Source organism: Amblyomma americanum, chromosome 10, assembly GCF_052857255.1.
Source record: "Amblyomma americanum isolate KBUSLIRL-KWMA chromosome 10, ASM5285725v1, whole genome shotgun sequence".
NCBI classification, from domain to species: domain Eukaryota; kingdom Metazoa; phylum Arthropoda; class Arachnida; order Ixodida; family Ixodidae; genus Amblyomma; species Amblyomma americanum.
Genome location: NC_135506.1, coordinates 36,335,819 through 36,348,808, shown reverse-complemented (window position 1 = coordinate 36,348,808; position 12,990 = coordinate 36,335,819). Strand labels below are relative to the sequence as shown.

General features: G+C 45.6%; 2 protein-coding genes across 6 annotated transcripts in view; one reads left to right on the top strand and one right to left on the bottom strand.

Annotated features, from left to right (window-relative positions):
- Positions 1–43: 43 nt before the first annotated feature.
- On the top strand, positions 44–10,083 carry LOC144107120 (carbonyl reductase family member 4-like). Of its 5 annotated transcripts, none has more exons than XM_077640108.1 (5): positions 44–181; positions 1,372–1,517; positions 4,317–4,565; positions 7,313–7,466; positions 9,603–10,083. In XM_077640108.1, exons 2-5 carry the CDS (start codon positions 1,374–1,376, stop codon positions 9,779–9,781), a joined length of 726 nt encoding a protein of 241 aa, XP_077496234.1. In that variant the 5' UTR covers positions 44–181; positions 1,372–1,373; the 3' UTR covers positions 9,782–10,083. The 5 variants fall into 5 exon arrangements, with proteins under 5 accessions (XP_077496234.1, XP_077496235.1, XP_077496233.1 ...); XM_077640109.1 differs by lacking the exon at positions 44–181 and adding an exon at positions 452–542; XM_077640107.1 differs by lacking the exon at positions 44–181 and having other exon boundaries at positions 549–1,517; positions 4,320–4,565.
- The window catches only part of LOC144107119 (uncharacterized), a 25,594-nt gene continuing 22,420 nt past the window's right edge, over positions 9,817–12,990 (bottom strand). Inside the window, exon 4 of the mRNA XM_077640105.1 lies at positions 9,817–9,971. Coding sequence (XP_077496231.1) covers positions 9,817–9,971 — 155 coding nt within the window. The remainder of the gene's footprint in view (positions 9,972–12,990) is intronic.

Here is a 12,990-nt window from a genome sequence, read left to right as displayed (position 1 = left end):
GGTGTCACGGCAGTTTCGTAGCTGCTTACCACCGCATGATTTACAACCGCAGTGCCTGCCTACGGGCATACACACACACAAGTGCAACACTGTCTATAACATTATTATTCACATACGCGAGCTGTCAGTGAGCCCGGAAATCATTTCACGTCATCGTGTGGACCTGTCACGCTACTACCAGGCAAGCAAGGACCCTCAAAACAACGCGCATTTCGCAACACTCGTCGAGTTTGTTGGCCGCTGATGCCTGCGATACGCTCGTGCATGTCCCGAAGGCATGGAGTGTACTACATAAACTAGGGAAATAGTATTGTCGTAGCGCTGCACTTGGCTTTGGAAATCACAATTATTGTTTGTGTGAAAAAATCGACCCGAAATATTTGCGTAGTTAAAGTAATAAAACTAAAGCTTAGTGTGCGTTTTGAAGCGCTTGTTACGAATGCGAGACCAAGGCGCAAAGACGCTTGCTGACGCCGCCGCCATGGCAGCTGTGGCTGCGTTGCTGAGTGCGCGCGGTCTGCGTGTGTGGTAGCGTTGTAGAGGTAGTTAATGCACTTTTTCCGATATAATTTCGTTCACTTTAAACAAGTGACCCTTTAAGACATCTTGTGGGAGTCATATATTTTATGAGATAGCTTGACGACCGAACGTCAAGGACTTGTCGGTTAAGTATTCCGTTCGTTTAGGTGATGTTTCGCGTTACGCTAGCACCGTGGGGTTACACACTGTTGCGAAATGTATATCTTTGTTGCGCATGGCGCGAAAGAAGGAAAAAGCGCAGCTCTAATATTACGAATATTGCAAAAGCGTCGCCGCGATTATTTCCGCGCGCGTAACTCCCGACACGGCAGCGTGAGGTTGTGCATAAAATTCTAATGGGCACCGAAAGACGCCAAGTCACCGGCACGCGGCAGCTGTTGCTGAAATTTCGCTGCACTGTCAAGAAAATATTTAGTAACGCCGGCCGGCGCGATCGTCGCTGCCAAAGCGGGCAGTCGAACCATGTTTGGTAGCATGCAGTTCGCGCGCTTACCCGTAGGAGTAGCAGTGCCGCTGTTGGACGCGGTAATTTGCGAGACGAACGGTGGGCGCGCGGAGCGGAGCGCTGGTGCCTGCGTGCAACCCACGCGCCTTCTTGCACTGACTAGCGCTCATTGTAATTTACGACGTCCACAGCTGCGCTGCCCATAAATCGCAGTACTGCGCGCTAGCGCGCGCCTGTCGCTTCGGTCGAGCGCCGCGCCAGCCGCGGGCCTGACTCGAGTCACGATACCGTGAAAAGGGGAGGGGGTGGGGGGGTAGGCAGCACAACCTGCAATGCGCCGCTGCTTTATGCGCGCCTGCGCGCGCGCTCGTTGTGCATGCATGCAGCAATGGCGCAGGTTGCTTGCGTCTTCGGCGGCACCCGGGGCATCGGGCTTGCCGTGGCGCAGCGCTTCCTGCAGACGGGCTGCCCCGTGGCCGTCTTCTCGCGGGACCAGAAGCACGTCCAGGAGGCCCTAGAGCAGCTAGCATCGGTACGGTGAAGACACCCAGGCCGCCAAGTCACTTCAGCTAACCAAAGCGATGAGAGTTTGTGAACAAAGTGGCTTGTTGGGCTAGTAGGGTCTGCATTATCCAAAACAGCACTGGAAGACTGATATGAGGTACACACAAGCTGCGTCAGCATAGCGTGTGTGTGTCTCATCCTCCTTTCCTTGTCTTCCAGCGCTGTTTTGCTAAAGAGAGTTTGTGGCCTACGTTTCACTCACAAATGTGCAGCCGGCCCATGGATGTCTGGTGAGAAAAAGCAAGTCGCTATATATGACGGGTGGCAACACTGCAGGCTAACTACAATCTGTGATTTGAAATCTTGTCACACAATCAGAGCGTTGTTCGCTTCATTTAAAGTCACGTGTCTGTGCATCAGGGTAGAGGAATGGCCCTGATGCATGAGGACATAGTTCCAGATGACACCACTAACTGCAGTTCAGCAGCTGCATCTGTGTTCCTCACATGCCTCGAATGAAGTAGTTGAAGGTTAGCGCACAGTGATGTCCCTCCTCTCCATGTCTTTGCACTGGCACTGCACCCCTACTTCTAAATGTGGCGCACCAGCCAGTTCAAGCGTGTGCATTAACAGCAAATTAATAAATCCATAGAGCACTGACGTTTCGACCGTATTTGACACATTTTGACGCTGGCATTGCTTTGTGTGCAATTTTGTGCAGTAGATACTATGCTTCCTGGACTGCTTTAATCAAAAAGCATGTCAACCTGCTCTCGAGTTTCATCATTGCTTGATTTCACCTGAAAATTTCTAGTGTTCCTTCACATGACAATTTGTACTTTTTGCTGAAACTTGGAGCTGGCTCATGTGAACAAGTGCACACCGTTGTGCACGCTCTCAGGTAACTAACCTTTTGAAATAACATTAGGGAGAGATCCGCAACCTAAGCTTATAGGTGGCTAACCTAGGCCACCTATTGACAGCTTTGATAGGCACATTCTAATGTGGGCAGAATACAAAAGGTGGCCATGGGCTGTGCAGTGTCATTGATTGAAATTATTGCACAGCCCTCCACTATGACATGGCTTTCGCTTTCTCTGATTCTTCTTTGAGTACCCCTTCGTTTCCTCATGGTTGAGCTGTCAATTGAGAGTGAGACAGTTTCTGTACCTTTCTTTTTCATGGACAATTTATTATTTTTATGCTCTAGTAGCCTTTTAAAGACTTTTCATAATTGACAGAGACAAATGGCTTCTTGATTGGTCATGAAATGAGGCCCGTTCATGGAAATGGCTAGTAAACTAACCCGAAAACATTTGAAGCTTAAGAAGCCACAGAATAATCCAAAAAAGTTTTTTACGCTATTATTGTACTCAAACATGATTATAACAAAAGGGTTTATAGTGAAGTGGCAAATGTGAATAAAAATATACTGTATAACTATATATAAAATATTGTGTTGTATTCAGCAAAGCACTTCCAGTACCCCTTCTATTTCATTACTACACCATATTTTTTTAAACATGATGCAGGGTCACCAAAATAGGAACTTGAGATAAGGGTTTACAGAGGTTTATTTTCATTCAGTTTCGTGAAGTTGAGTTGAAGCATGGAGTGCTGTCAGTTTTGATACTACAGTTTGACAGCTCAAAAACTTGCTCACTTCAGAGTTTCATTTTATTTTACAGTTGAAATAATCACTTAAGTAAGGCCATTTGCTGGAAAGAGAGCAAAGAGTAATGGTCTTCCTGAAAGCAATAAGAGCTAATAGTGAAGAACTGCCATTTTCATTGATATTTTAATGATTAAGAGGGGAGGGAACCCCGTCACACCTTCCACACTCTTGTTGGAATATGGTCACATCTTGCCTGCTTGATGGGAACCGGTGCATGCTCTAATTTTGCTTTCATTCGACGCAGCATTTTTAGCCGAACTGAGATAATGCACAGTCTTGCAACGATAAATGGCTGAAATAAACACAACTGTTGTTGCAGCTGGCGGCAGTGGGTGCAACTTTGATGTGGATCTCAGCAACCACAATGGAAAGGCCTTCACAGCATAAGCTGAGGACCCGTTCAGTTAGCATAAGGCAGACTATGGTTGTATCCATTGTAAGGCAGTTCCTTGGGTCCTTTCACGAGATTGGCTGCTCTTAAAGCCAGGTGCTTATTAGGTTCATTGAGGTGCTTAAAGGCTGCTGTGTTTGGATACGTCTGAAATTTAATCTACCATCTTGCCACTTGCCTCTTTGGTCCGTATCTCCTACTGCCAAGCATGCCGTTTAAATCGTCCAGAGGTAGCGGGGCACTTTACCAGCCTTGCCATTCCTTCCTCTATGCAATCATCCACTCCTGCGTTTATAGCCAAGGCTTAAAATAATAAAACAGTAGTGAAGATCCTCCTGACTATTCAATGTATACTTGCAATTCCCTTGAATAGCTCTGAAGCCACGTTTGTTTTTGCCTTACAAAAACTGATACTGCCAACTCTCAATATTTTTTTTAATGCGAAGTGGCTGACTATTTATTTAGACTATGCAGTCTGAAAGGAAGGTATTTAATACACTTACTTTTACAGTACTGAAGCTTCAAGTCAAATAAGCTAAACGTTGAAACTAAGTGAATCCGAATTACTAACAGCCCGTAGTAGTGTAACACATTTGTGGCTTGTTCTAGCTTTGTTGGCTGAAGTTAAACTGCAGTTTGTATTTGGTGTTATTCACTTGCAAACAGAGTTAGCACTTAGTTCCTTAACTCTGATTTCATCATCGGGAGAGGCGGTGTATCAGCTGACGATGGCAGCATGTCATTTCCACGTGCCTTCTCAGGAGCCCGGGAGCGTGCATGGACACACGTGTGATGTCCGCAACGAGGCGAGTGTGCGGGAAGCCCTGGCATGGACAGAGCAGGAAGTCGGCCCAGTGCGGTACCTCGTGACTGCAGCAGGCATAAACCTCGACCGGTTGCTTGCCCAGACGAGCGAGGCCGAGATGCGCAACCTCCTCGACACCAATGTCATTGGCACCCTTTTCTGCTCTAAAGCGGCCTTGAAGGCAGGGATGCTGCGCCGGCGACAGGTGAGGGCAGCCTGCACTTTTAGGGCTGTCCAGGTTTGAAAGAGCGTTCTTTTAGTGGGAGGCAGGGGCTGAGAACTCTATATTACTTGGATGAGCCACCTTCATGAGGTGACTTTTCTCACGAGTGAGGCAGTCGGTTAGACACTATGGTAAAGGTTCATTTTGTAGAACGGTGTGTTTATACCCAAGTTGTTTTTTTTTTTGTAATAAACATTGCTGAATGTTAGCACCTGCATGTCGGTTCCGGCCTTTTTTTTTATGCACTGTTCAAGATACACAATATTCTCATGGACGTGCAAATATTTAGTTTATATATTTACACCAGGCAGTGAAAGCCAAAAATAAGGATTAACAATTATACAGGTGCAACCATAAACTCTCAGATTGACCAACAAAAGCACTCATTTTCAACTAGGCGTAGATAAATATAATAATTATTTTCTTTTGATTTCGGTTCCATTCTTATTGTGTACCCCACTGACTGGCAGATTCCATGAAAGCAAGTATATAATGTTTCTGATGCGAGTGACATGAACTGAAAAGAGTAAACATGGAAGAGGACTGGGGTGTAATCTTTACATTGTCTGGCCCAGTTATGGAATAAGTAGGATTGGGATGTAATACTTACATTGTCTGGTTCACTTCTGCATGTAAATACTACAATAATGTAGCAATCACTTTCCACTTGTGAGATCAAACCTTTACATTAATGTCCAACATGTAGTTTCTGAATATTAGAATCATACCTGTCATGCTTTCCTAGGTTTGCCACAGAAGTAAGGAGAGTTTGACCATTTAAATTATGCTAAGTGTTCCCTATTATATTGAATAAAGCTGTACATATGCAATGGCTAAGTGTTCACATTGCAAGAAATTGCTGACATGCACTCCTTCTGCTCAGCACCTGCTTTGCAGAATCGGTGCACATGCCATGTGATTGTCAGAGATCTTTGCTGTCAAGTGTTCAGGGTTTTCCGTGGGCAGTCGTCAATTCATATCCAACTTTCCCATCTTTTTGTGTAGTTTTATATTTGCTTATCGAATGTGACGTATGATTCAGTTGACTTATTTACATTCAGGACTTCAGGTCACGATATCTTGTGTTCGTTTATTATGAGGTTTATTAATGGTACACTTAAAAAGTACTTGATCTCCTTTTCAAAAGGTCCCAGGCCATCAGGTCCTTTCTGGGTTTTGTTGTGGAGCGCTGTAGTGACAGCCCTGGCACATCAAGACTCTGAAGGTGGAAAGGCGAGTTGTTCTCAGCGTCTAGACAATTGGAGTGTCGGAGTGGCGCATCAGCTGCACTGCACGACTCTTGGAGCAAAACTAGTGGTTTGGGAACTTGCAACGGGAAACTCCTGTTCTGCGGAAAATCTGGCATCATCATCAGGATTGTGAGCCAAAAATTCCCGGAGAAGCAATCTAGGTGAGCCACCTAGGTCACATGGCCTTGTGGCGTCATCACAGCCTGCTCACCGAATTGCGAGCAAACTATCCACCATGGCCAGAGCTGTCAATTAAACTTATGATTGGTCGCGAGAGGTTGCTCAGGAAGAGCAACCTGAGTCACACAAGACTTACCAAGGGGGCAGCACCTGCCATCGCAGGGCAGCGGTTCATCACTTAACCAAGCCGCTGCGGTGGCCGAGTGGTTACAACACTCGGCTGCTGACCCGAAAGACGCGGGTTCGATCCCGGCTGCGGCGGTCGAATTTCAGTGGAGGCGAAATTCTAGAGGCCCGTGTACTGTGCAATGTCAGTGCACTTTAAAGAACCCCAGGCGGCCGAAATTTCCGGAGACCTTCACTACGGCATCCCTCATAGCCTGAGTCGCTTTGGGATGCTAAACCCCAATAAACTAAACCAAACGATCACTTAGCCACTGCACCACTGTGCCAGGAGTGGTACGAGGATTCTCAGGGATCTAGAATGTAAAGTCGAGAATGACTAATCCTGCATATATGGCCATTAACGCTATCACGTCATACCCTTAAGTGTCTCAATTTTTTTTAAAAAACTGGTGAAAGATTATGGTTGATAAAAGTGCAATTAAAAGGGCAAGAGAAACAAAATGCAACTTTCAACTACCTTAGCCCCCTTGTAGACTTGGATGAGCCAGGTTCTGTCACGAGCCGACTGTCACTTCTGGCTCGTCATGAGTCCAGCTTGTTGCCCGTTTTCTAGCCCTTTGGGTCCGTTTCAAGGCGAGTAGGGCTCGAAAAACATTGAGTTTGCTGACGGTTGGAAGTACACGTACTAAATGAGAATTTGGTACCATTTTTGAAAGAAAGTGTGTCCAATAAGGGTTTCAGCATATGGAGTTCGATGAAAACCCTGCAAAAAGCAGGGCCGTGCCCTGCTGAAGCATGCTCCATGATATCTTGGCCACACCTGTATATTCTTAGTGCACCTGTAATAAGTAAAGAAATTAGGTATAACTAGACGAGTTTAAGGAGAAGCTTCAAGGTGCATTTCCAAGCTTACCTGCTTGCACTTGTTTGCTGTATGACAAAGGCCTTGAACTTAAAGGTGATGTCATTCAGCAGGTAATCGGAGGTTATCCAAGGTTCATTAGGGCCTCCACTTTGATGGAGACATTTCATGCGTGTAAGCCTGGACAAGTGCACTGTTTGTTACGTTGCCACATTTTGTTCAGCATCTTGGCAGATGACCTAGGCAGCCAACTTTCTTGTCGTCACCGACTTCCCTAAAGCCTTCTTCTGTCCCTGCCCCTCCTGTGCCAGGGTTCCATCGTCAATGTGGGCAGCATCGTTGGTGAACGGGGCAACATTGGCCAAACAGTGTACGCTGCCAGCAAGGCTGCCCTGGTTGGCCTCACCCGCTCCTTGGCCAAGGAACTTGCTTCGCGAAACATCACAGTCAATATGGTGCAGCCGGGTGCGTGCTGCCTCAGTTTCCTTCCCAAGGTTAAGTATGAAAGGATGAGATGAGAGATTGAGCGAAAATCGGTGTGAAAATAACAGTAAAGGGAATTAGTGTGAAAAGACAGAACAAAAAAAAGATTTACGTGGGAGGCAGTACTCTAGCCTCTGTTCACAGCCAGAGAGAGAAAGTGGCCGGCGATAAGGTGACGCTGGCCTGCTACTCCACGCTTCGGTTGGTGTGCTGTGATGAATTACTGTTCCAGGGTGGAGACACAGCTGAACATTTACACAGCACACATATAAATAGAACAGCAGCACACATGACAAGCATAGACACACAGGTACTTCAATATTGACCAGGTACATGTAAGAGAAAGTCTGCCCGTTTTCTTTCCGTTATACTAGTATCCTTTATGACAGGCTGAACACACCATTCATTACTTGTTCCTACGGTTTTGCAGTGAGCTGCTTTGGAATGCATAGGGTTCCTTATAGAATACTTGCCACAGCTATAAGCACAGGAGAATGGAAGCATTGCAAAAAACGATCACTGTGGACAGATTTTTGCTCCCATTTAGTGTTTTTTGAAAAAAGAGATCACGTATTCCTGGCAGGACTATTGTGACAATTTATAGCTTGCAGTACAGTGACTAGCCTTCCCCAGTTGTAACATTTTCACTACATTTTTCATTATACAGCATGTGTAGTGTTTGTCTGCACTTTACAACGTTTGCTGCTGTGTCACAGTGGTCTGTCGCCTTCACCTCCTTTGCAGAAGCAACTTCTGGTTTTGCTGAAATACAAGGTCATGCATGACTTCCTCAGTGGCTAAACATAAGCTGTTCTTAGTAAACATCACACAGCTAGTAATGGGGCTGTTTAGCAAGTAGACACTCAGGACACTGGCTCAGTTGCAGTGGCAGCTCAGTGCCTAGGATCAACTATTCGTTACACTGGCTGCATTTTAGCGGCTGTTAATTCAGTAGCATGCAGTTACTGTACAATGAGTGGAAATTGAACCTCTCGTGGTTTAGGTTCACCTGCAGCCCTCCACTTCAGAGTTCCTTATAAGCAGCATGCATTTTCAGGACGTTAAAACGCTTTGTACAGTAAAACCCTCTTACTCCTCTTTTTAACAGATGCAGGCTAAAAGCGCATTATCCTGGAAAACGTGATCCAGAACATCTAAGATATGTTGAACATGGCACAATAATAACTTGGGATTTTACTTTTATTAGCTATGTATAAAGCTTGGTTGGCGCTTGTTGGTGCATACTAAGGCATTTCTGGTGCCTGTGGACTTCTGTCCACAAACCCGGCGCGGTAGCAACAAAGGCAACGAAGTTTCTTGGATGCTTTCCCTCATCGCACTCATGTTGTACAGAGAAACCACTTTTGCAGCTGACTGCGGTTGTGCTTCTAAGTTTCGTTTCGCCTACCGTTACGTTTCACCCACCGTGGTGGCTCAGTGGTTAGGGCGCTTTACTACTGATCCGGAGTTCCCGGGTTCGAATCCGACCGCGGCGGCTGCGTTTTTATGTAGGAAAAACTGAAAGGCACCTGTGTGCTGTGCAATGTCAGTGCACGTTACAGATCCACAGGTGGTCTAAATTATTAAATATTAAATTTTATTAAATATTTGCACCTCTTCTTCCTTTCTTCTTTCACTCCCTCCTTTATCCCTTCCCTTACGGCACCGCCGTGGTTCAGGTGTCCAAGGATATAGGAGACAGATACTGCGCAATTTCCTTTCCCCAAAAAAACAATTATTACCATTACGTTCAGCCCGCTGTTACGTTGACTATTCTACTGTTGGTCACTATACGTATATGATCAAAATTGGCAAAATCATGAAATACTTACCGGGAAAATGTTATCCTGGAGTGTTTTAATGCAACTCTGTATGGAATTTTTCTTTGCTCACGATTTTCATCTCATGAACCGGGAAGCCTTGTTATCTTGCAATGTATAAGCGAGGTTTTAATGTATTACACACCACGCTGAGCACGTGCAGGAAAAATAATGAAACGAGACAACTCACAGCTGTTCGGTTTTCGCTGCTATGTATATAAAAATATTTTCACTTCCGTCGCGCATTTGCAACAATCAAAACACATGTGGCAATCTTTTTCCTTTGTCTGCATCACAGGATTCATAGACACTGGCATGACTCGCGCGGAACACTTGCAAGCAGTGGTGGGCCACATCCCCTTGCTACGGCCGGGCCGTGCAGAGGAAGTGGCGCGGGCTGTTCATTTTTTGGCAGGCAGCAGCTACGTAACGGGACAGGTGCTGCCCGTGGATGGAGGCCTGCGGCTGGCCCTATGAGGAGGTGATGAGGTGAAGGCGGCCAATGCAGCCGCTCAGGCGCATGAAGCACTCCCAGCATGCACCAGTGCGGCCCAGGACAGGCCTTGGGACAGCATTAGGGGCAGCAGAAGCTCGGCCCCTTCCCAGGACCAGGGCTTCCCAAGACACGGGCACTGCGTTGCCGTGCACGGCCCGCTGGTCCACAGAGCTGTGTGAAGAGTAAAAGAAGGCCATATGATTATGTTAGGCCTCACAGCACCTTATGTCTGGTCAAGAGTGATTAAAGTGGAGAGATATAGTGGTTTGGAAACAAAACCAAATTTGCCTGTATTTTGCAAGTTTGACCAGGTGCATGCAGTATGTACTGTGTAAAAATATAGATGCTGCCTGCTGTCATAACAAAGCAGATAAAATGAAAAAGATGTATAGGCTGTCATTGTGACAACTTTTTGGACATGCAACAACTTTCTGGACATTCAGAACACAGCATATCTTGGATTTACACTTATTCTGTACTGGTGGCTACCTAGTAACGGTGTCATTCGGTATCTTTGTTGGCTGCTTACACCATGTAGGCACCATGGTACAAGCAGAGACTTGGCAGCCTTTTAACGATACAAGCAGAAACTTGACAGCCTAATAATGGCAGGCTGGTTTTCATGAGTGTTATCTATAAAGAGGGTGTAAACGGTGATAGACACCTGCGTGGCCTAGATATATCTTAGCGGTCCGTGCGTTATATCCTACCCACACTGTTGATTAAAACCAGCTTTCCCTCTTTGATGGTACATCCTGTTTATTAGATACAAGTTGCATGTAAAGCAAATCAAATCACGCTTCAACAGGAAAGTATAATTGAAACTACAGCAGGAACAGCTAAATTGAAGCAGCGTCCAGCATAAAAATTGAGAAAAAAAATCGGAGAATTCACATTAAATTTTTTATTCCCTTCGGTAACCATGGACCACTTTTTTTGCGTTAGCAGTATAGTCCTACTTCGGCGCAAACCCGTTGTCTATATGTATGTGTGTGTAGCCTTCACCAGCACCTTTACTAGATTGGTGCACCTTCCTGGCTCCAGACCTCCTCTGGAGCATCTGCAGCTAAGCGCAGCTCCACGCACCCGACGAGGAGCTGTACACCAAGGAGTGCGCACAGTGCTGCGTGCACTCCTTTGACCTATCCTCCTTATTCCCTTACAGGCCGCGCCCGTGCCACATGAAACTTTTGGGCTGTTCTGACCTCTTCATCGTTAAAGAGCGTGAAACACAGGACGTAGTGGAAGAAACACGAGTGCTACTTAAAGATGAATCCATTCCAACTCTCCCTGTTTTCTGTTCTGACTTCTTCCCTCACAGTACTTTTACTTGCTCCATGCTGACCTCCTCTCGCCTTTCCTCATCCTTTTAAAGGTATCGCCAGTGGCACCCCATGAACCTCTCTTCGCCTGTTCTGACCTCCTGTTCCGTGTTCGGAGCACTTTTACTTTCTCCAAACCCTCCACCTTTGGACTTTCCCCGCATCCTCTTACAGGCCGCACCTGTGTACCTCTATGAACCTCTTTTCGCCTTTCCGACCTCCTGTTCCCTCTTCAGAGCACTTTTACTTTCTCCACCTTTGGAATTTCCATGCATCATTTTACACGCCACACCTGTGCACCACCACGGACCTCTTTTCGCGTATTCGGAGCTTCTCTTCCTTCGGAGTGCTTTCACTTTTTCTGCGAATTCTTCATTTGGCTTTCCTCCACGCTCTGAGAGAATGCACCAGGGGAAGCCCATGAACCTGTTTTCCCGTCTGTACTTCCTGTTCCTGCTTCGGAGCGGTTTCACTTTAACCGCGACCTCCACCTTTGGCTTTTCCCTCATCCTCTTACAGGTCGCACTAATAGAGCCCGACGAACCTATTTTCGCCTTTTTCTTCTACATGGGGCTTTCACTTCCTCCACGCCGCCACCTTTGCATCTCCCCCGCTTCCTCTTACAGGCCACACCTATTTATTTATTTATTTATTTTACCCTCAAGGCCTGCGGCATTACAGAGGGGAGTGGTTGAATGAGATACAATAGAGAAAAGATAACACGAAGCAGACAAATTAATGATCGACAAACAATGGTGGCTAATGCGGTTCTGAAATGAGTAATGTCTACAATGCTGGCAATCGGTCCGGGAAGGTGGTTCCAATCCTTGGATGTTCGAGGAATGAAGGAGTTGCTGCATGTTTTTGTCCTGAGTGGAGCAATTCCAACCTTGTGTGCGTGGTCCAGATGAGATGAGATGTACGAAGGCGAAGGGATGAGTGCGCTATGAATCTTGGGACAAATATGAAAATTTTTATGGAATAAGCAAATTCGAGAAAATTTTCGACGAGAAGCTAATGAAGGAAGGTGTAACACGCGTTTCATTGATGATATGCTAGCAGTAAGATGATAGTTATGCAGAATGAAACGGAGTTATTCTGGACAAGCTCCAGGGCATAGTTTAGGTTAGCACAGCTAGGGTCCCAATTAGATGCAGCGTATTCTAGTTTGCTACGGATTAGTGTCTTGTACAGGAGAACTTTAAGTGAGCTGGGGGCAGAAGAAAAATTATGGCGAAGATAACCAAGCATGCGATTAGCATTGTTAATTATGGTGTTAATGTGAAGGGACCAAGTAAGATCAGAAGAGATTTCAATGCCGAGATAACAATAGGAAGTGACGGATTCGAGTGCACTGTTATTTAGGTAATAGACACTAGGACTGCAGGAATTTCTAGAGACACGTAATGCTTTACATTTAGATGTATTAAGGTCCATTTTCCACAAGTCACAGCAATTAGTAATAGCATCCATGTCATATTGCAAGGCATTAGTATCGTCCGAACTGTTAATTTCTCGAAAGACAACACAATCATCAGCAAATAAATGAATGTTAGAGGATACACATTCAGGTAGGTCATTAATGTATATTAGGAACAACAGAAGACCTAACACAGAGCCCTGAGGCACGCCAGAACCAACTGAACATAATGATGAGTTGCGATTGTTGGATGATACAAACTGGGAACGGTTGAAAAGAAATTGTTCCAAGCCAAAGTAGGATGTTAGGTTCAAGGTTTAATTTGGCTAGTTTGAAGAGGAGGAGTCGATGACAAACTTTTTCAAAAGCTTTCTTGAAATCAAGAAATATGCAGTCAGCTATTGATCCTTTATCAATGATAATATGAAGATTGTGAGTGAATGATGCT